The sequence below is a fragment of the Trichosurus vulpecula genome, chromosome 8 (assembly GCF_011100635.1).
Source record: "Trichosurus vulpecula isolate mTriVul1 chromosome 8, mTriVul1.pri, whole genome shotgun sequence".
NCBI lineage: Eukaryota > Metazoa > Chordata > Mammalia > Diprotodontia > Phalangeridae > Trichosurus > Trichosurus vulpecula.
The window spans coordinates 197814408-197835115 of NC_050580.1; the positions used below are offsets into that span (position 1 = coordinate 197814408).

The following is a 20708-nucleotide window of genomic DNA, read 5'->3' on the forward strand; positions in this document are numbered from 1 at the left end:
ACAGAGGAGTGATAGCATAGAGGTACAGAATAGAATGTACATTTTCAGATGTATGGATTTAATGTAGGGATGTTTCACTTGACAAAACTTCAGTGTTCTGATCAATACAGTGACTAATCATGACTTCAAAAGACTTGTGAATAGTATACTTCCCTCTTCTTTGCATAAAGATGAAGTAGTAGACATGCAGAACGAGCAATATATGTATTTTATGGAAATAACTGATGTGTTTACTTGTTTATTTATTTTATTCATTTATTTATCTATTCATTCATTCATTGTTCCATTGACTATACTTATTGATTAAAAGGCAAGGTTTTTATTTGAGGCCAGAGAAGCAAGATAGTAGGTAATGAGAGTACTGGAAACAAGAAAAGAATACAAGGAAAACAAGAGATCATCAGTGGAACTTTAAAAAAATATACAAAAGAGGCCAGAAGGAAGCTTAGAAAAGGCTATGAAAACAGGACAGTTTTGTTAATATCATGTTGAATTTAATATGTACTTGAAAAAACAAAGTTCATAGTTTCACATGCAGTCCTCATTACTTTTTTGTCCTTTGTTTATTGAAATATTCACATTGGGTGATATTTGTTAAATTCATAATAAAAAATTAAAAATTAAAAATAAATGTATTTAGTAAGATGATCTGGGATGAAGTGGATGATCTTACAGTGGGTTAAGTCTTTGTGTATGACTTTAATCGCATCTCACTGACAATAAATTTATTGACTTGAATCATTGTGGATTCAATTGGGGATAAATTAGTTGAGGCATTTTTTTGTATCAGAGATACTTTTTGGTGCTAGGTCAATAAAAAGGGAGTCAGCAGCAGTCCATCTTTCTCCCTGTCTCCCCCCTTTCCCTTGTTAGAGAGATCCAAAGAACTTAGCATAGATAAGAATCCCAGAGATTGGGACTATAGGGTCAACTGAACAGAGGTACAGCTCTCCTCAGGGGACCTACTAATTATCCCCTCTACCTATTTACCCCTCAACTTGATGACCTGGCAACAGTCAAGTCAGTGGTGAAGAATCTAGAGCTTCTGAATTCTGAATGCCTGCAGCCAGCTAGCCAGCCAGCCAGAGAGAGAGAGATAGAGAGAGGGAGGGAGGGAGACAGAGAGACACAGAAAGAGAGAAGAGAGAATAGAGAGAGAGAGATAGAAGGGGAGAGAGAGAGAGAGAGACAGACAGACAGAGACAGAGAGACAGAGATAGACAGAGAGAAGAGAGAAAGAGACAGAAAGAGAGAGGAAGGGAGGGAGACAGAGAGACACAGAAAGAGAGAAGAGAGAATAGAGAGAGATAGAAGGAGAGAGACAGACAGACAGACAGGCAGGCAGACAGAGACAGAGAGACAGAGACAGAGAGACAGAGATAGACAGAGAGAAAGAGACAGAAAGACAGAGAGAGGAAGGGAGGGAGACAGAGAGAGGGGCGCTGTACGCCTAGGCAGTACCAATTTCTTGCAGAGTAGTCTGCACACACGGTCTGCAGAGCTGGAAATGTGACAAGAGACTTGGACTTTGGCCTTTGCTATTACTGTGGGTTTTTGAACAGTGAAGTTTTGACAGGAAGACAGTTGTTTTTCCAGAAACACTGTTTGTTTTCCTTCTATGGAGAGTCCAACCCCTTAGGGTAATACAATCAATCAATTTATCAACCAATCCATCAACAAACATTTATTAAATACATTCTGTGTGCCAGGCACTCTGCCAAACATTGGAGATACAGAGAAAAGAAAAAAAATAATCCCTGCCCTCAAAGATCTTATATTCTAATTGGGGGAGAGAACATGTAAATAAATAGGCATATAGACATGTAGACTGGACCTGCAAATCTATTCTTGCAGAAAGCTCCCAATGAGGAACTTCTACCAATGCAGGACGGCAATCTTCTCCAAACTTATAGTCTTAGAAGCAGTGTTTTTCAAATTTTTCAGAGACTAAGGGCTTACCAACTCCAGATCCTATGAACTCATCACTTATCCTCCAAAACCTGCCCCTTCACCTTACTTCCCTATTTCTGTTGATAGTACTCAGTCAATGAGGCTTAAAACCTCAATCTTCCTTCTTCTTCATCCTTTCATATCCAGTTATTTGCAAAATCTGTTTCCTTTCCAAAATCTCTCTTCAATCCATACCCTCTATTCTTGCTCTCCTGTCTTATCAGTTCAGACCCTCTTTGAATACCTTGTAATCTCAAGTGCAAGATGTACAAATTTAGAGAATCCCAACCTGTGCCCAACCTGTGCCCAACCTGCGGTAGAGCACACTGTGACTTGACTCTAACATAGCGATGTCATTTTGGTCCTCTTCAAGAATGAAGGACAATAACCAACCAACCTCAACCTGATCCCTAGCTTCCTATAACACATCCTCCCCCAGGATGCACCTAAATCTACCAGAAATGTCAATCATCTCTCTTTCCAATTAAATTTCACTTGGCCAACAGTATGTCCCTTGGGAAGATACTACTTTCTAAGATGACAACTAGTAGATCTAATATGCAAAGATTGTATTACTATGTTATTAGATTCATGTATTTATCTCCTATTTGCATTTTAATCAAGGCTTTCTGGAAGGCTTACTACCTTAACCCCAAAGAATGACAATAACTGAACTTTGGAAACTTCTAGAATTTATAGCAGGCCCAATGGAGCTCCATTTAGTCAGGAACTATTGCACCTCTGATTGCACATTGTGTAGGCAGGCATCTATACTGCTTATGCATGGGGGTAGCTCTGAAGACAAGATGATAGGGACTTATAGATTGGGGACATGCATTAAACAGATACATATACTGTGGCTGGGTTCAGGATTAGTCAGAGTCTTAGGGAGTGGCATTTGTCATGAAAGGTAACCTTCAAGCCAACAGTCTAACATGTGCCTAATCACAGGGTTTTCTTAAACCATTTCACATGACTAATGTCACATTGTAATTGAAGGACACAGTAATTGTAAGGTGCTTCCAATTTCCCCTAACTCCTAAGTGAGGGCTATTGCCTTTCATAGCTCAGCCTAATTGGCACTCCCACCACACCCTCTTCACTCATCTCCTTCTCTGTGCTCAGCCCTTTGCTTTATTATGATGAAAATGATTAACAGGTATGCTTATTTAACGTATATCTTGAATGTCTTTGTTGACAATGATGTTGTCAACACCTGGAGGGCAGGGGTTGATAGTGTTCAAAACAGTGCCAGGCATAGCATCCTTGTGGTACTTAGCACAGTGCCTGGCACATAGTAGGTGCTTAATAATTGCTTATTCCTTTTCTTTATGGTGGAAAGAATACTCTGGAGAGCTTTGCTTTGGAGCTTATTAGTTGAATGTTTTTGGATAAATCATAAAATTGCAGATTTAGAGTTGAAAGGGGCCTTAGAGGCCATCTAGTCCAACCCATTCATTTTATTATTTTTTCAACGAATAACCATCTATTTTCTCTCCTTCTTACCTCTCCCTCCCATTGGGAAAAAGGAAGAAAGCAAAAGAAAATCCTTGTAACAAATATGCATTGCCAAGTGAAACAAATTCCTGCTTTGTTCATGTCCAAAAAATGTATATTTCTATCTGCATCTCAAGTCCATCATTTCTTGGGTAGCATACTTGATCGTTGGTCCTCTGGAATCACGGTTGGTAACTGCATTGATCAGAGTTCTTAAGTCTTCCCAATTTTATTGCTGTATACATTGTTCTCCTGGTTCTACTCACTTCTCTTTTCCTCAGTTCCTATGACTTTTCTAGGTTTCTCTAAAAATATCTCATAATTTCATATGAAACAATAATATTTCATTACATTTATATATCATAATTTTCTCAGCTATTCCCTAGCTGTTGGGCATTCCTTTTGTTTCCAGTTCCTTGCCACTACAAAAAGAGTTGCTAAAATATTTTTGTCCATATGAGTCTTTTTTTCTCTTTCTTTCATCTCTTCGGGGTATAGGCCTTATAGACCTAGAGTATTGTTGGGTCAAAGGACATGCACAGTTTAGTAACTTTTTGGGCACCACTCCAAATTGCTTTTTCAAATGGCTGGATCAATTCACAGCTCTATCAACATTACATTGATGTGCCTGTTTTCCCACAGTCCCTCCATCATTTGTCATTTTCATTTTTTACATAGATCTTTGCCAATCTGATGGGCACGAAGTAGAACCTCAGAGTTTTAAAAAATGTGTATATCTCTAATTAATACTTATTTGGTCCATTTTTTCACATTGATGCATTCCTTTTTACAGATGATAAAACTGGGAATCATGCAAGTGAGGTGACTTGTTTGATGTCATGTAGGTAGCAAGTGATAGGGGGAGTATTTGAATCCAAGTCTTTTGGGACAAAGACAAGACCTTTCCACTGAACCACACTGTCTCACTGCCTCCATTATTTCACCTATCTGGGCCCCAGGTTCCTTATCTGTGATATGAGACCAGATGATCTCTAATGTCTCTGCCAACTCTAGCAGTTAACGATTTTAATGAGACACTAAATGCTTTGAGAGGCACCACTCTAAGGTAACCCTTAAAAAACAAAAAGAGAAAAATAATGATTCATTTAACGCTGTTCTAAACTAAAAGCTTGTAATGACATTTGTTGGGTGCAGTGAATAGAGAACTGGGTCTGGAGTCAGGAAGACTCATCCTCCTGAGTTCAGATCTGGCCTCAGACACTTCCTGGCTGTGTGACCCTGGGCAAGTCATTTAACTCTTTGCCTCAGTTTCCTCATCTGTAAAATGAGCTGGAGAAGGAAATGGCAAACTACTCCAGTATCTTTGCCAAGAAAACCCCAAATGGGATCACAAAGAGTCAGACATGACTGAAATGACTCAACAACAACCACAGCAACAGAGAATGTTAAGATCCTTGAGCTTAAGGTAGTGGTATAGTAGACAGAGTGTGGAGGTTAGAAGGGCTTTAGTTCAAATCCTGCCTCAGATACTTATTAGCTTTATGACCCCGGGCAAGTCACTTAATCTTTTTCAGTCTCAGTTTCCTCACCTGTAAAAGAGAGATAATAATAGCACCTACTTCCCAGAGCTGTTGTGAGGATCAAATGAGATAATGATATACATAAAGTGTTTTTAATAGAGATTCGGTATTTCTTAAAGCTCTATATAAATGCTAGCCATCATTATAGTTTTTGAGAGCAGAGATTGTCTTATCTGCTTATACAATATTTGCATCCCCACACTTATCAGTGTGCCTGGCACGTAGTAGATGCTTAAGGAATGTGCTTCTCTCTCTCTCTCTCTCTCTCTCTCTCTCTCTCTCTCTCTCTCTCTCTCTCACTCTCTCTCTCTCTGTCACATAACTCCTAGTGATTGCTATAAGGGTAATTGAATCAAGCATCTATACCACCTGACTGCTGCCTTTGCCAGTAAAGTTGCCAGCACCCTTATATAGGGGACAGTTCCAAAAGGGATCTCAACATTAGGATAAACAGCCTAGGCTGGATCTGATTCCACAACATCATTGCTCACTTATTATCACGACTCAATCAACAGAAAACTCCATTTTGTTTCTGCTGCCCTGCCCTGTTTCAACTCTAAAGAACAAAATGCCCTAGCACGGGGTACCCCCTGGTGTCTTCTCTTTTTCCTACCCTCCCACCCCACCTACTAGCTTTCCTGCCTCTTTTTTCTGTGTTATTTTCCCCTTAAGACTGTAAGGTCCTTGAGGGCAGCAAATGTCTTTCTTTTTATTAAATGCATCCTTGGCTCTTAGCAGTTTCTGGGACATAGTAGAACTTACTAAATATTTATTGGTTTATTGGGGTATACGGAGTGTCCCGGGAGGCCTAGCACCTCTGGATGTGAGGGCTTGTTGAGCCCTTTTCAGGGCTGCTTATCCACCTTCACTCAACTCTTACCTGTGGCTCCAAGAAGCTGTAAGCATGTGCAGTGGCCACACCCTAGAAAAACTATCCCGGAAGACAGGCTAAACCAGGTTGAGGGTAACTGACAGGCATCAAACCCATTGGTAAGTTAGGGGGATGCCTACCCCAAGCATGTGAAGATTTTCCCTGGAGGAATGGGCGGATGAGAACAATTTTTTCTAATGGCTGTGAAGATGGCCAAAGCAGGTGCTACGGAGGTTAGAGCTTTGTCAGACATGGAAGATGCCAAGGTCATCCACTGCATCCTGGGCCATGACCAGTCTTCTTGACTTTTATTCTGCTACTGGATTTCGATAAATCTGGAAGAGAGAGTGAGGCTGATGACTTTGTGCAACTGTGCCTCACTTAAGAACCAATTCACAAGTCAAGACATCACCTGTGATGTCATTGGTCCTCTTAGACACAAAGGACAAACAACAATTGGTTTACTGAATAAAAAGCATTTATTAAGAGTCTCCTATGTGCCAGAAACACCAGGGCTATGTTCTGGGGAAACAATAAAGCTGAAATAACCCCCACCCTCATGGAGTAACACATCCTTTCTTTGCATGCTGTCCATGGGCTCTGTAGTGACGCAACTCCCCTCTTCCCCCTCTGCCCCACCCCCAAACCAACACAATGCTGATGCAAAGGGAACAGAACCGGGGCTAAATAATGCAGCCGCTGTGCTCACATTACATCTGTCCGTCTCTACCACCTTCTTTTGTACATACTCTCTATAGGCACCCCACACACAATCAAGTGTGGCTTGGCTTTCTGCCAAACTTTGTCTACACCACTGGGATGGTAGAGGTTCTTATTTCAATTTAGTGGCAGGCCCTTAATCCTTCATCAACTCTATATTGGGCTCCAAGGACTCAAAAAAGAAAACAGCCCTGAGAATAGCTTATAAGACATGCTGTCTGTGAGGCAGGCCTTCACACAGAATAAAGGAGACCACAATATCTAGTTCTCCACATCCACCAAACTCTAAACAGTGGCAGCCTTTCTGATTTCTAGAACCTTTAAATATCCCAGCAGACCAGCTCCTCTGCAATTTTCTGGGTTATTCCTGAGGATTCACATAGAACAATGCTATAGAGGACTCATTGAAGGAGCTGGAGGAGAAAACCTAGATGGATCATAGCCATCATAATAGCATGATTTGCCAAGTGTAGTATAAATATTATGCCATTTTATTCTTGTGACAACCCTGGAAGGTTGTTTATTATTATTATTATATTATTATTATTATCCCCATTTTACAGATAAGGAAACTGAGGCAGAGGTCAGGTGACTTGCCTAGTGACAGCCAGCTAGTAAGTGTGTGAAACTAGTTTTGAACTCAGATATGGTCTGACTCCAGGTCTACAGCTCCAACCACTGAGCCAGTTATTTGCCTCATATGATCCTTATAGCTGATCCTTTATATCATAAATTTAGAGTAAGAAGGAACATAGAAGTCAAGCAGTCTAGTTCTCTGGTTTTATAGAGATAGAAATTAAGACCCAGACAGATGAAACAATTTGCTAAAGTAACATTACACAGACAGGAAGTAGCAGAGCTAGCATTCAGACTCAAGTCCTTCTGCTACAATTCCAGGACTCTTTCCACTGAACCACGCTAGTGTGGCCCTATTCCTGCTCAATCATTTTTAGTCATGTCCACCTCATGACCCCATTTTGGGGTTTTCTTGGCAAAGATCCTGGAGTGGTTTGCCATTTCCTTCTCCAGTTCATTTTCCAGATGAGGAAACTGAGGCAAACAGGATTAAGTGACTTGCCTAGTCATACAGCTACTAAGTATCTGAGGCTGGATTTGAACTCAGGTCTTTCTAAGTTCAAGTTGGGTGTTCTATCCACTGCGTCATGGGTGCTGTCCTCAAACACCTGAATGGTTGCCATGGGGAAAAGGGAAAATATTTCTTCTGCTTGGTCCTAGAGTGAGAATTCTTTATCTTATTTGTGTCGTGGCAATCTGTTGAAGCCCTTCTTAGATTAACATTTTTAAATGAAAAAAATAGGATTACAAAGAAAATCAATTATATTGAAAGTTACAGAAGTATATATTTTTAAAAACCAAGTTCATGCATATTAAGAACCTTTGCTGTTGAAGGCAGAAGGGAGCAATTATACAGGGAGGCAGACTTTGGCTTAGCATGATGCCAAATTTCCCAGCAACAAGGATTATCTAAAAGGTAGCCTTGGGAATAGAAACATCCCATCCCTGAATGACTCTCACAGGCAACTGAGTAACCATAACCACTCGTTGGACACTGTACAGGGGGAGGGTTTGATTCTATGTTTCTATTATACTGCTCCCCATGGAGTGGGGCGGGGAAGGGGAAGAGAATGGTAGAGAGAAATTGCATTGGGCACAGTAGTGTTAATGTCAGGACACTGTCCACTGAGATGACAGGTGATCTTTAAGGTGAATTATGAACATGAGCTTCCGCTGAGTGGACCAAAACAATGTCTTGCAATAGGAGGAATTCCATAAATACTACATGAGTGAATGGATGACCAGAAGAAAGTTTAAGTGCTCATTGTTTTTATGGAGGGTGAAGGGTCGGGGGTGGGAAGGGGCTGCTCCTACAATCATCTTTCCCAAGACCTTGTTTTTATATCACAGCCTCTCCTATTTCTCTTTCTTCCCCTGGCCAGGAATTCCTCACTGTGTTTTGCTTGCTTTACAATGATTAATGCCAAGTTTATAAGCAGAGTAGCACAGGGTAGTCTGCAGCTATGTTCCTCTGTTGGGGGGTCCCACTGGGATCTACTCAAGAATCCAGGTGAAATTTTTTTAATTTCAATTTAGTGGCATTCCTCTAATTTTCTATCGTCTCTACTTGTGCCCAGAGAGCAAAAACAAGAAGATAACCCCGGAAATAAAGGAAGTTATAGGATTCAGTTTTAAGATCTTAATGCACTAAGACTTTTGGGACACTGCATGATTGGTGCTATCTGGAAGGCAATTACAAAAGACGAAGGAGAAGAACTGGGAGTACCTGGGGTAGAGAACACAAAAGAGTTAAGTACAATAATAATGTTTATTGGTAGGGGAGAGTCAACTACAAAAGGCAAAGCTGCTCAGGTCCTCTTATTTTCCACCTGGCCACCAGGGGAGCCAAATCACAATGAAGTCCCAACTGGTCTTCCTTCTCAATCTGTGTGTATGCCCTGCAGTATCCACTTGGACAGGTTGGAACACAGGCACTGAGGGCCTTTAGACAGATATGCAAATGGTAAAAGCAAGATATCCAGAGTCTGTATTACCCTGTGGCTGCTCAGAAGAGTCCTGTGTGTTTGTTAGGAAAAGATGGTGGCCAGTTGTTGAACTTTAACCTCTGTAACATTGAAACTCAGCAGCATCCTGAGATAAACAGCTCTGCCACAGAGGTTTTATAATTCAGGGGCAATATTCACATTCTTGTATCCTTTGATATCCTTAAATTTGTTGCTCTTCAGATTGGCTTGGATCTGCCTCTGGCCACTCTTGAAGGGGACAGTTTTAATAGTGACGCTGGCCTTACTTTGGGGCTTGAGCATTCCAACACTAAGGCAAAAAATGGAAAATGTCAGCAAAGGTCTCTTCATTCTGATTCCCCACAAGCCCCTTCTTATTCTTCTTTTTTAAAAAAATGTTTTATTGGTGCTACTTAAAAAAAACAGCATCACTGTCATGTCTTAAGGATTTCTCCCACCGCCACACACCCATACATTTCCCCCTTGTGGAATAGAATCCTCCCTTCTAACAAATAAGTGCAATCTAGCAAATCTAGTTCACCACTTCTCTGCCTAGAGGTGGGAGGCATGCTTTATCATTAGACCTTTAAAGTCTCCATGGGCCACTTCATTGATCAGCATTCTGAAGTATGTAAGCCCTTTCTCATTCTGCTCTCTGATCTCATCTTTCTGTAGGGCAGAGTCCCTACCCTGAGAACCAGAGTCTCCAGAACAGAGGGTAGTACTAAGCTCCAAATAGTGTTGCTATTGGAAACACCTGCCTCTGGGACAGGGGACCAGGCACTCCTTTCACTTACACGATCCTCATCTGTTTCTTGAACAGGCCGCTGCCTTCCACAGTCAGTTCACAATCCCCTGCCTCCTCCAAGAGAGGGTTTTCAAACATCACTTGTATGGAAAGCATCTGGCCCACAATGGGTTTTTCCAGAACCTGAACGGAGAAACCAAAATGCGGATTTTAGGGGAGGTCGTGAAAGAAAAGAAGTATATCTGAAGATCTCGCTAACAAGCTCGTTTCCTAAAGAGTTGCGATCCACAGCCAAATAGTTCTGAGTACAGGAAAGAGTTCCTGAATCAGAGGACCAAAACTCAGATTTCCCCACCTAGGGCCAAACCCAGCTGGGAAATAGGAGGGCCACAAGGTTGTTAACATATAATTTAAATGGCTGGCAATTATCAAGTTAAATTTTTACCTTGTTTTTTTTGTTGGACCTGTGATGGTACATGGAACTTCCTCTACTAATAAAGACCAACAACTTCTCTGTAATTACCCAGTACAGTCTTAAGAGCAGCTTCGGGGCACCAAGAGGTTAAATAACTTCCCCACAACCACACAGCGAGAGGATGGCTGAAATAGGAGCTGGCCCCGGCTCTTCCTAATTCCTAAGCCAGTCCCCCTACCCACTACATCAGACTGGCTCTCTAGTTTTTATTTTCTTTTTCCTTTCTCCCTCCCTCCCTCTCCTCCCTCCCTTCCTCTCTCCCTTCCTCCCTCCCTCCCTCTCCTCCTTCTTTCCTTTCCTCTCTCCCTTCCTCCCTCCCTCCCTACCTCCCTCCCTTCCTTCCTTCCTTCCTTCCTTCCTTCCTCCTTTCCTTGCATCATCCATTCCTTCCTCCCTTCCTCCCTCCCTCTCCTCCTTCCTTCCTTCCTTCCTTCCTCCCTCCCTCCCTCCCTCTTTCCTTCATTTCTAATTCATATTTATTTTGTAGTTCAGTCATGTCCAACTTTTCATGATCCCATTTTTGGGTTTTCTTCACCAAGATACAGGAGTGTTTTGCCATTTCCTTCTCCAGTTCATTTTACAGATGAGGAAACTGAGGCAAACAAGGTTAAGTGACTTGCCCAGGGTCATACAGCGTAAGTGTGTGAGGCCAGATTTGAACTCAGGAAGATAAGTATTCCTGACTCTAGGTGGGGCACTCTATCCACTTTACCACCTAGCTGACCTTTCTTTTCTTTTTTTCTTTTTTTCCTTCCCTTCCCTTCCCTTTCCTTTTCCTTCGGCAATTGGGGTTAAGTGACTCACACACTGCTAGTAAGTGTCAAGTGTCTGAGGCTAGATTTGTACTCAGGTCCTTCTGAGACTCTAGGGCCAGTGCTCTATCCACTGTGCCACCTTGCCCGTTATTTTCTTAAGTCTAAACAATCGGGGCAGCTAAGTGGCTCAGCGGATAGAGCGCTGGGCTTGAAGTCAGGAAGACTCATCTTCCTGAGTTTAGATCTGGCCTTAGACACTTACTAGCTGTGTGACCCTAGGCAAGTCACTTACCCTGTTTGCCTCTGTTTCCTCATCTGTAAAACGAGCTGGAGGAGGAAGTGGCAAACCACTCTAATATCTTTGCCAAGAAAATCCCAAATGGGGTCACGAAGCATTGGACACAACAGAAAAATGACTGAACAACAATAAAACAACCAATAAATCAGTTCTTGAGAGAGCTGGCTCCAGCCACCCCTGCTTATATGTGTACATGTTATTTTTTCTTAATAGAAAATAAGCATTTTGAAAGCAAGGACTGATTTGTTTTTGTCTTTATATCCCCAGCCTAGCCTGGGGAAGAAGCTGAATTAATTGGCTGATTGTAACCAGGGACAGTGGCTAGCCAGAGGCTCCCCACCTAAGTAGTGATATGTCTGCTCTCCCTTGGGCAGCCTCTACCCTCTCTGTGTCTCTGTCCCAAAATGCATGCACTTTTTTCAGGCCTTTCCCTACATTAATCACGATGCTCGGAAGTTCCAAGGTGATGATCTTGTCAACCAGGAACTTCTCTGAACTGTTCATCTCTTCTCCCAGGGCACTGATCCGGATCAGCTTGTCTGGTGACAGAAACCGGCTGTACTGGGAATAGGGAATTGTGCAGGGGTACATCTTTGCTAAAGGGAAAGAAGACAGGAGCATAGTGAGAGCATCTTAGGGCCTGCACAGGGCCAGGAATGGGCTGGCTCAGGGACGAAGAAGTATTTTCCAGGGGGCCTCTTTTCTGGGGGTTTACTTTCTACATTTAGGGGATCCTTTCTAGGTTGGACAGAGGTGGTGGCATCTCTGGGGTTAGGGGCTCTCCTGACTAAAATTCTAATACATGCCTGGCTAGGGCATGCTAATATTCTGTTGCACCATCTCACAGAAGTAGGATCACCTCTGCAGAAATCAATCAAGCCTGACAATTTGCGGGGATAACCTTTTCTGTTTTCCTGAAGGTGCGGACCAAATAGTATTGGCCTATTCTGCCACCCTAAAAATCCTGTCAAATGCCCTGGCATAATTAAAATTTGCTCAGTCAGGTTTGTGGACCATAGATTTAGAGCTAAAAGGGACCTTAGAGATCTTGGTTTTATGCTATATATTGTATCTATTATATTAATTGCACTCTATTCTATCTTGTTATGGTACCTTTCTCAAGTTCCATCATTTGCATCACCTTGCTAAGTTATCTTTTGTTATGTTATCGTATGTATTTTTTTTCTTTTTTGTTTGTTTTTTGGAGGGGGGAAGGCAGGGCAATTGGGGTTAAGTGACTTGCCCAAGGTCACACAGCTAATAAGTGTGTCAAGTGTCTGAGGCTGGATTTGAACTCAGGTCCTCCTGACTCCAGGGCCGGTGTTCTACTCACTGTGCCACCTAGCTGCCCCTATAGTATATGTTATTAAGTTATATAAGATAATTTAAATTTAATTTTTTTGAGACTAGGCCTCCCTCTCTTAGCCAGGCTAGAAGTACGGTGATCCCTCATGGGCTCAATTCCACTACTATTTGGCCAATATGATTTCCAGTTCTGATTGGGTTGTCCTTTTTCAGGCAGCCAGGTGTCACTCTATTCTGGGGAGCTCAGCGTGTTGGTGCTGGACTTAGTGTAGGCACCTGGTTAGCCAATTAGGCTGGGAAACACTTGACAAAAAAAGGGGTTTAAAATGTATACTGGACACACTTTTAAGTTTAATTTTCACTATTAGCATTTTCCCATTACTTTTTTAAATTTAGACAATCAACAAAACAATAAATCAAGCTTGCCAATTTCCAAGGTGTAAATGCTGAAAATTTAACAATCACCTCTTTTTTATTTTTATTTTGGAAAGGCAATTGGGGTTAAATGACTTGCTCAGGGTCGCACAGCTAGTAAGTGTCAAGTGTCTGAGGTCACATTTGCACTCAGCTCCTCCTGACTCCAAGGCTGATGCACCACCTAGTTGCCCCCAACAATCACCTCTTAATCTGAGGCAGCACTCCCGCCAAACTTCTTGTTTAATGGATAGCCTCTAGGACAGGCGGGATGGCAGGTACATGCCATCATGCCCAGCCTCATTTTATCGATGAGGGAAGCTGAGTTTCAGAGATATTAAATAACTTGCCCCATGTAACATAGAGAATTAAGTGTCAGAGCCAAATACAGCAATCTCTCCACTCTATCACATCTCCCTGGAAGTCCTCAGTAGCTGCTAACCACAGGACCTTAGGTGTTTGAGATGCTTGGTGAGTAGAACTGAACTGAATTTGGCCTCGCATACACATACCTTCACTGGGCAATAGAGCGATGAACGCTGTGTCTTGCCAGAACACGGGCAGGGGACTGCCGTTGTGGAGCAAGGACTGAGCACTCAGGTTCACCTTAAGGTCCTTCAACTGTACAGCCAAGTTGAAAGATTGCAGAACAAATTGTATGTCCAGGCCCAGGCAGGCAGGCTCAACCAGCTTGAATTTCAGGCTCACATCCTTTGGCCCGCAGGGAGAAGTCAGGTGTGGGTTTCCCTCCTCCGTTACTGGAGAGGGCTCTTCAGGATGGGGAAGTCCTCTGTCACTCTCCAGATGTTCTCTAGACTGCACGTTCCGAAGAGCCTTCAGAAACGCCTCTCGCTCCAGGGCTGAGCCTAGATCAAAAGGGAATAGGGCCCAGGGATTTAGATTGGGTTGGTCTGAGGGAAATAATACTGGTATTACTGAAAAAACGATTAGGCCCTTCCCACCTCCCAATACCAGAAAAATCTCTGCAAAGGTTATCAAAGTAGGGGGTGACTTTAAAAGAACTGAACACAGCAAAAAAAACCAAACCTCATTAACTAGGTTATATATGGGGCAACTAGATGGTACAGTGGATAGGGCACTGGTCTTAGAACCAGCTAGGCCAGGGGTGGAGATCTTGTGGCCTTCAGGCTACATGTGGCCCTCTAGACCCTCAAGTGCGGCCCTTTGATTGAATCCAAACTTCACAAAACAAACCCTAAGTTTGGATTCAGTCAAAGGGCCGCACTTGAGGACCTAGAGGGCCACATGTGGCTTTGAGGCTGCAGATTCCCCACCCCTGAACTAGACTCATCTTCATGAGTTCAAATCTGACCTCAGACACTTACTAGCTGGGTGATCCTGGGCGAGTCACTTCACCCTGTTTGCCTCGGTTTCCTCATTTGTAAAATGAACTGGAGAAGGAAATGGCAAACCACTCCAGTATCTTTGCCAAGAAAACTCAAAAATGAGGTCATGAAGAATTGGACACAACTGAAAAATGGCTTAACAACAATAACAGCTAACAGCTAGCTTACATATGAATATGCAGTATGTGTCAAATTGTAGTTATACATAACGTCTTTATTTTTTCTAGATAATTCCTTTACAAATTGGTTTTGATTACTTATTAAATGACTTGATTATTCTTCATTTCTTTTTTAATTATCTTGTACATTATAGTATCATAGATCTAGAGTTGAAAGGTACCTCAGAGGCAGGAGTATGTTGATAACTACTTAACAAACAGCTCTCCAGAAAAAGAAAAGCATACAAGACATACTTTTAAGTTTAATCTGCACAATTAACATCACTCTCAAGTCTGGAAAATCAATAACTCAAGCCCTGGTTTATAAGCACTTTCTAATTTCTGAGGTGTAAATGCTCACACTGAATATTTAATAATCAGGAGTCTGGTAGGAGCCAGCTCTAGCACAACCCTGCTCAGAGGTCATCAAATCCAACCCCCAACCCCATTCCACCCCCACCCCCCCCATTTTACAGATAAGGAAACATAGCATAGGATGAGAGATCTAGGCCGGGACTCAGAGAGAGTTTTTCTTAGTTGTTTTTTTCTTGAGGCAATTGGGATTAAGTGACTTGTCCAGGGTCACACAGCTAGTATGCTTCTGAGGCGCATTTGAACTCAGGTCTTCCTGACTCAAGGACTGGTGTTCTATCCACTGTACCACCAAGCTACCCCCCATGCTTTAAAAAGTTTTTTTAAGGGGGCAGCTAGGTGGCACAGTGAGTAGAGCACTGGCCCTGGAGTCAAGAGGACCTGAGTTCAAATACAGCCTCTGACACTTGACACATGTACTAGCTGTGTGACCTTGGGCAAGTCACGTAACCCCAACTGCCCTGCCAAAAGGTTTTTTTAAGGCAAGGGAGTTAAGTGATTTGCCTGGGGTCACACAGTTAGTAAGTGTCTGAGGCCAAACCATTTTGAACCCCCAAGAACTGAGAAAGGCCTAAAATATGGATTAGCCAATCAGGAGAGACATTTTGGCCCACTCTGTGTTCTCTGGCATAACAGATATGCTTTGCTCTCTAAGTGAACCCAAAATGCCCCTTCCTGTGTCAGCAACTACAAGGCCAGATGAAGCTGACCAGGAGCATTCTTTTGTTAATGACTGCCAAGGACAAGGCACCTTGACCCAAACACTATCATGGGACTTTTCTTATCTTGGTATTTTATGGATGTATGCTATGTTGTGTTATATCATGTTATGTTAATGATAGGAGAAACATAGATATCCTGGATCTATAATTTCAATTGACAGTTTAACACTTATTTTATTTACAAACCTATACAATTAAGAAAATTCTTTTCTCATATTATGGTCAACACATATGGAAACTATAATTTTAACTGACATAGGCATCCTGAGCCAGGAAGACCGGGAGGGGTAAGAGGCAATTGCTCTGAAGACATAAAGTCTCTTTTGTCTGTCCATCCTTGAGTTCGTTGTGTACAATGAACTTTCGCATGTATCTCTATATGCATGTTCCACAAGCTTTGAGAGAAATAAACATTCACATGCAGCCTAATTTTGTTTGGCTTTCTAAGAACAAAATTAGTAACGGTGGACAGAACTCAGGACCAATATCTTTTTTTTACCACTGCCTAATCCATACCCGAGAACAATTCCCCCCTTGAGCATTCCCATAAAGTGGGCCTTTTCTGGAAGAACTCCATAAAGTGGGTTCCCCTCCATAACATCCCAAGACAAACCTTTCCTCTTTTGGATGACTCCAGTTGTTAAGAAGTTCTTCCTTCTATAATGCTCAAATTGGCTTCTTTGCATCTTCTACCCATTGCTTCTGATTCTGTCCTCCGAGGTCAAATAGAACAAGTTGAGTCCCTTATTTGAGGGACATCCTGAAAACAACTCTCATGCCCTCTTAGGCTATTTCTTTTCCAGGCTAACTATCCCCTGTTCTTTCAGCTTCTCCTCATGCAGCATGATGTCCAGATCCTCCTCTAGTTCATCTTCAGCTTACCAAAGTCCTTGACAAAATGTAGTGCCCAGAACCATACTCCAAATGCTGTCGAACCAGGACAGCAGGATTAACATTACCTTACTTCTGGAAGCTAGGCCTCTCAATTCAACCTAAGATCTCATTAGTTTATTTTGTTACCACAACATACACACCACTGACTCATATTAAGCTCGAAGCTGGCTAAAACCCTCAGATCATTTTCAGACAAACTATTGCCAAAGCATGCTTTTTGTCTTGTATTAGCAAAGTGGCTTTTGGAACCCAAGTATAAGAGTTTATATTTATCCGTATTGAATTCCATCCCTGAATCGGTCATTAGCTTCACAACCTGCCCCATTGCTCTATGGTATCTGAAAAATCCATAAGCGGGAAAATGATTCTGGGAAGATGGAGAAGATCAGAAAATTCTAAGCTCTCTAGATTTCCCCCACAAATGAGACAAAATAGCTCCCCAGGGTGAACATGGAATGGGTAAAAATAAATGAGTAGGGGCAGAACAGTGGTCCTCTAGTGACAATCAGAGAAGATCTGAAGAAAAATCCCAGGAAGAGGTTTGGTCCCTGTGAAGAGTAAACGCTTCCAGGCTAGGTCCACTTAAACAACAAGGGTTCAGCCCTGGGGTTAACTGGATTGGGAGGCTGCCTCAGCCCCAGCCACGCAAACTTTTACCCCTGTAATAGTGAGGGGAGTTGGGCATCTGAGCCAGGGAAGAAAGAGGGAACCGCTGCTGATAAGGAACGGCAGACCCAGCTGTGCTACGGAGACATGACTACCGTGGTTGACCCCTTCCAGATGAGAGGAGGTTGGGGAGTGAACTCACTTGGCACAATTCAGAGCCAGCCCCAGACTGGATCTGATCACAGCTTTGTCCCTTACCTATTTTCCAGATCACAGGGTGCCATGGCCCTCCACTCATGGTGTGAAAGGAATAACTGTATATCACCTTATGTGAGTGGGTTTGACACAGGGTATATACTAGCTCCCTTCCCATTATTCAGCTCTCTTCAATATTTGATATTCTAGTGGAATTGATAGAGCCACCAACTGATGCTCATGTCAGCTGTTTCCCTAAGCCATCTTTAGTACATGGCACCAGGTATTGCCTGTGCTCCTTTCCATTTCCATAAGAAGCAGCTACTCATTCTCTGCCATCCTAACCCAAGTACATTAAGTGACTTCGTGTTTGGGCTGTACCTTCTTCGTACTTGTAGTTCGCAGTAATGTCCTCCCTCTTATCGCTCTGGATGCTCTTCGTACTGATAAAGTTGCCAACCAAATTGGTGTCTTGGTGAAGTTTCTGTTCCTTCCCACCATAGACGAGCCAGGACACACAGTCGGAGTTCACCATGGAGAAGGCAAAGGCTGTGTCATATTTCAACTCCACCTCCCCTTCCTTGATGGCTCTGACTGAGGCAGGACCACAGCAGTAGACACCTAAAGAAGGATAGGAGGCAAAGTTATAAGGAACCATTTCACAAGGCTGAGCGTATACACAGCGACTACAGGAATATCAATAAAGGCAACACTATTGCAACAAATGTAATGATTAATATTGGTGCCAAATGACTGAGGCTAAAACATATTGGGTAGAAGGGGCAACTATAGGATAGGGTACCAGGCCTGAAGTCAGGAAGAGTCATCTTTCTGAGTTCAAAGCTGGCCTCGGACACTTACCAGCTATGTGACCCTGGGCAAGTCACTTACCGCTGTTTGCCTCAGTTTTCCTATCCATGAAATGGGTTGGAGAAAGAAATGGTAAACCATTCTAGTATCTTTGAGAAGAAAACCCCAAAGGGGGTCATGAAGAGTTGGACACAACTGAAATGACTGAACAACAACAACCATAAAAAAAATACTGCTTTACTCTTGGTAGTTAAGTGGTGGACTATGGATAGGGGATATTAAATACTTCATCAGTCACAGTTGCTGGACTGGTTGGTTTTGCTTAACTTTTTTTTCCTATTAAGAGGAAAGGAGATGTAGTGGGGCTATTAGGAAATAAATATATTATAAAAATCAAAATTCATTAAAACTTAAAAAAAAAAAAGAAAGTAAACAAGGCTGGACAGAGAACAGGGACGGTGTTTATCTGGCTGCTTGTAATTATCTTTCCCCTGAAAAACATTACCATTGCTTGTCTCTTGAGGAGTGGCATCTAGCAACTGCCAACCTCCGTATTTTGAGGGAAGATCTCTTCTCGCCATCCAGCATTCATTCCACACATGGAAATTCCTAAAAGAGAAGCCAAGAAAATCATTGTTAGATAAAAAGAGGTTAAGCTCCCTGCAGGTCCCCAAAACCCTCTGAGGCAATGGGGTCACATGGATAGGGCACTAGACTTGGCATCAAAAGAACTGGCTTCAGGTCCTACACCAGAGACATATTATCTGTGTGACCCTGGACAAGTCACTTAACCTCTCTGTGCCTCAGTTTCCTCATCTGTAAAATAAGTGTAATCATAGCACCTACCTCCCTGGGTTGTTGTAAGGATTAAAATGAAGTATTTGTAAAGTGCTTCACAAACCTTAAAATGTTATAAAAACGTTAGCTATTACTATTGTTGCTATCCTTAGCCTATAATTCCAAACACTGGTTTTAGTAGGGGTGAAATTAGTTCCTTAGTGAAAACCATCACTCGCCAAACAGAAAGAAGTTTTCCCTTGGAAACTAGAAACATGGGGTGTTCTAGGGTCTTTAGTCTTTCAAAAGGGGCCCCTTGTTTCCCAGGTTAAAAAGTTTCTCTTAGACTCCTTTCTAGAATTATTGGCTGGAAATAGGACTTCAGACTCTGAAGATGCTGGGGCTGCAGCCATGGTCGGAATGTTTTAATAGAGGTTTTTGGGAGATTGCAAAATCTACCCTGACGCAAAGAGCTTTTAATGAATGAGACGTCTAAATACCTGAATTCTTCCACAAATACCAGGGATGGGATCTGACTATGAGGGGTCAGAAGGACCATAAACACAGCCCTGCAAAAAATGGAAGGAAGGCCTTCCGTAGAGTTTAAGTGATATTCTCACCATACACTGTCCTTCTTCTTATTCTCCAGGATCCTTCCAGTGTGGTCATAATATGTATCGATAATCAAATTTCCATCCGTATCATGCCCTGAATCAAAGTTGGTAATGACTCGAGTGGGGATCCCCAGGCACCTCATCACTATAGAAGGGAGAGTAAAAGTCAACAAACAAATTAAATAAATATTTATTAAGTGACTACTGTATATAAAGGATAATGTTAGAGCTTGAGAGAGATGCAAAGTTTGGATAAGACACAGGCTGCCCTCATGGAGCTGTCAGTCACCAGGGGGTCAAGATACTAACACAGATAACTGCAATATACAATGTTACAGAATAAATGCATTTGAGAGCTACAAAATAAGTTGTTTATTAAACAACTTATGTATGAGAAGTTATTACCAGTAGGGGAAATCAGGGAAGGTTTTATCCTAGTAAAGACAGCTAGGTGGTTGTTTCAACAATCCGGCTAGCAGCTGCTGTGGGGGTGTAAAACCAACAACAACCAGCTCACAGAATGCTGCAAAAGCCCGGGTTCTTTTGATCTGCTTTACTAAGGAAAGCAACGTTAAGGGGTTAACAATCTTACTTTAATCCAGCATACAAATATCATTCTCTCAGTTCAGGGGAAAAAGCCAGCACCCCGAACTTCAGAGCAAACCCAAACAAATTACAAACATCAACAGACAGACCTTGTATGCTTCAAATCCCAATTCATAGTTATCAGAGTTTAACAAAGTCCCAACATCCGGTTTACAAGCTGGAGGGCTCTTAGCTACAGCTGCCCGGAGTCTCCACATCAGCGCACCACCAAGAGTGAGAGCCTTGAGAGAATAGCTCTGTCTTCTCTTTTTATACAGTTTCAGATGTCATCAAATGTCATCTGAGGGACTAGAAGTCAGGCTTCTTCGATTGGCAACGTTAAGGGGTTAACAATCTTACTTTAAACCAACATATACATTTGTCATTCACTTACTTCAGGGGAAAAATCCAGCACCCTAAACTTCAGAACAAATACAATCAAATTACAAACAGACCAAATACAATTCGTAGTTACCAACATCTGAGTTCAGCTA

The 20708-nt window shown here is 42.3% G+C and overlaps 1 protein-coding gene across 1 annotated transcript in view; it reads right to left on the reverse strand.

The window, feature by feature from the left end:
- Positions 1-9275: 9275 nt before the first annotated feature.
- TGM5 (transglutaminase 5) overlaps positions 9276-20708 on the reverse strand; it is a 69104-nt gene continuing 57671 nt past the window's right edge. The window contains exons 7-13 of the mRNA XM_036736692.1: positions 19636-19774; positions 18744-18847; positions 17810-18049; positions 13627-13980; positions 11831-11991; positions 9917-10050; positions 9276-9429 (exon numbers count right to left, since the gene is read on the reverse strand). Of these exons, the coding sequence (XP_036592587.1) occupies positions 9276-9429; positions 9917-10050; positions 11831-11991; positions 13627-13980; positions 17810-18049; positions 18744-18847; positions 19636-19774 (1286 nt within the window). The remainder of the gene's footprint in view (positions 9430-9916; positions 10051-11830; positions 11992-13626; positions 13981-17809; positions 18050-18743; positions 18848-19635; positions 19775-20708) is intronic.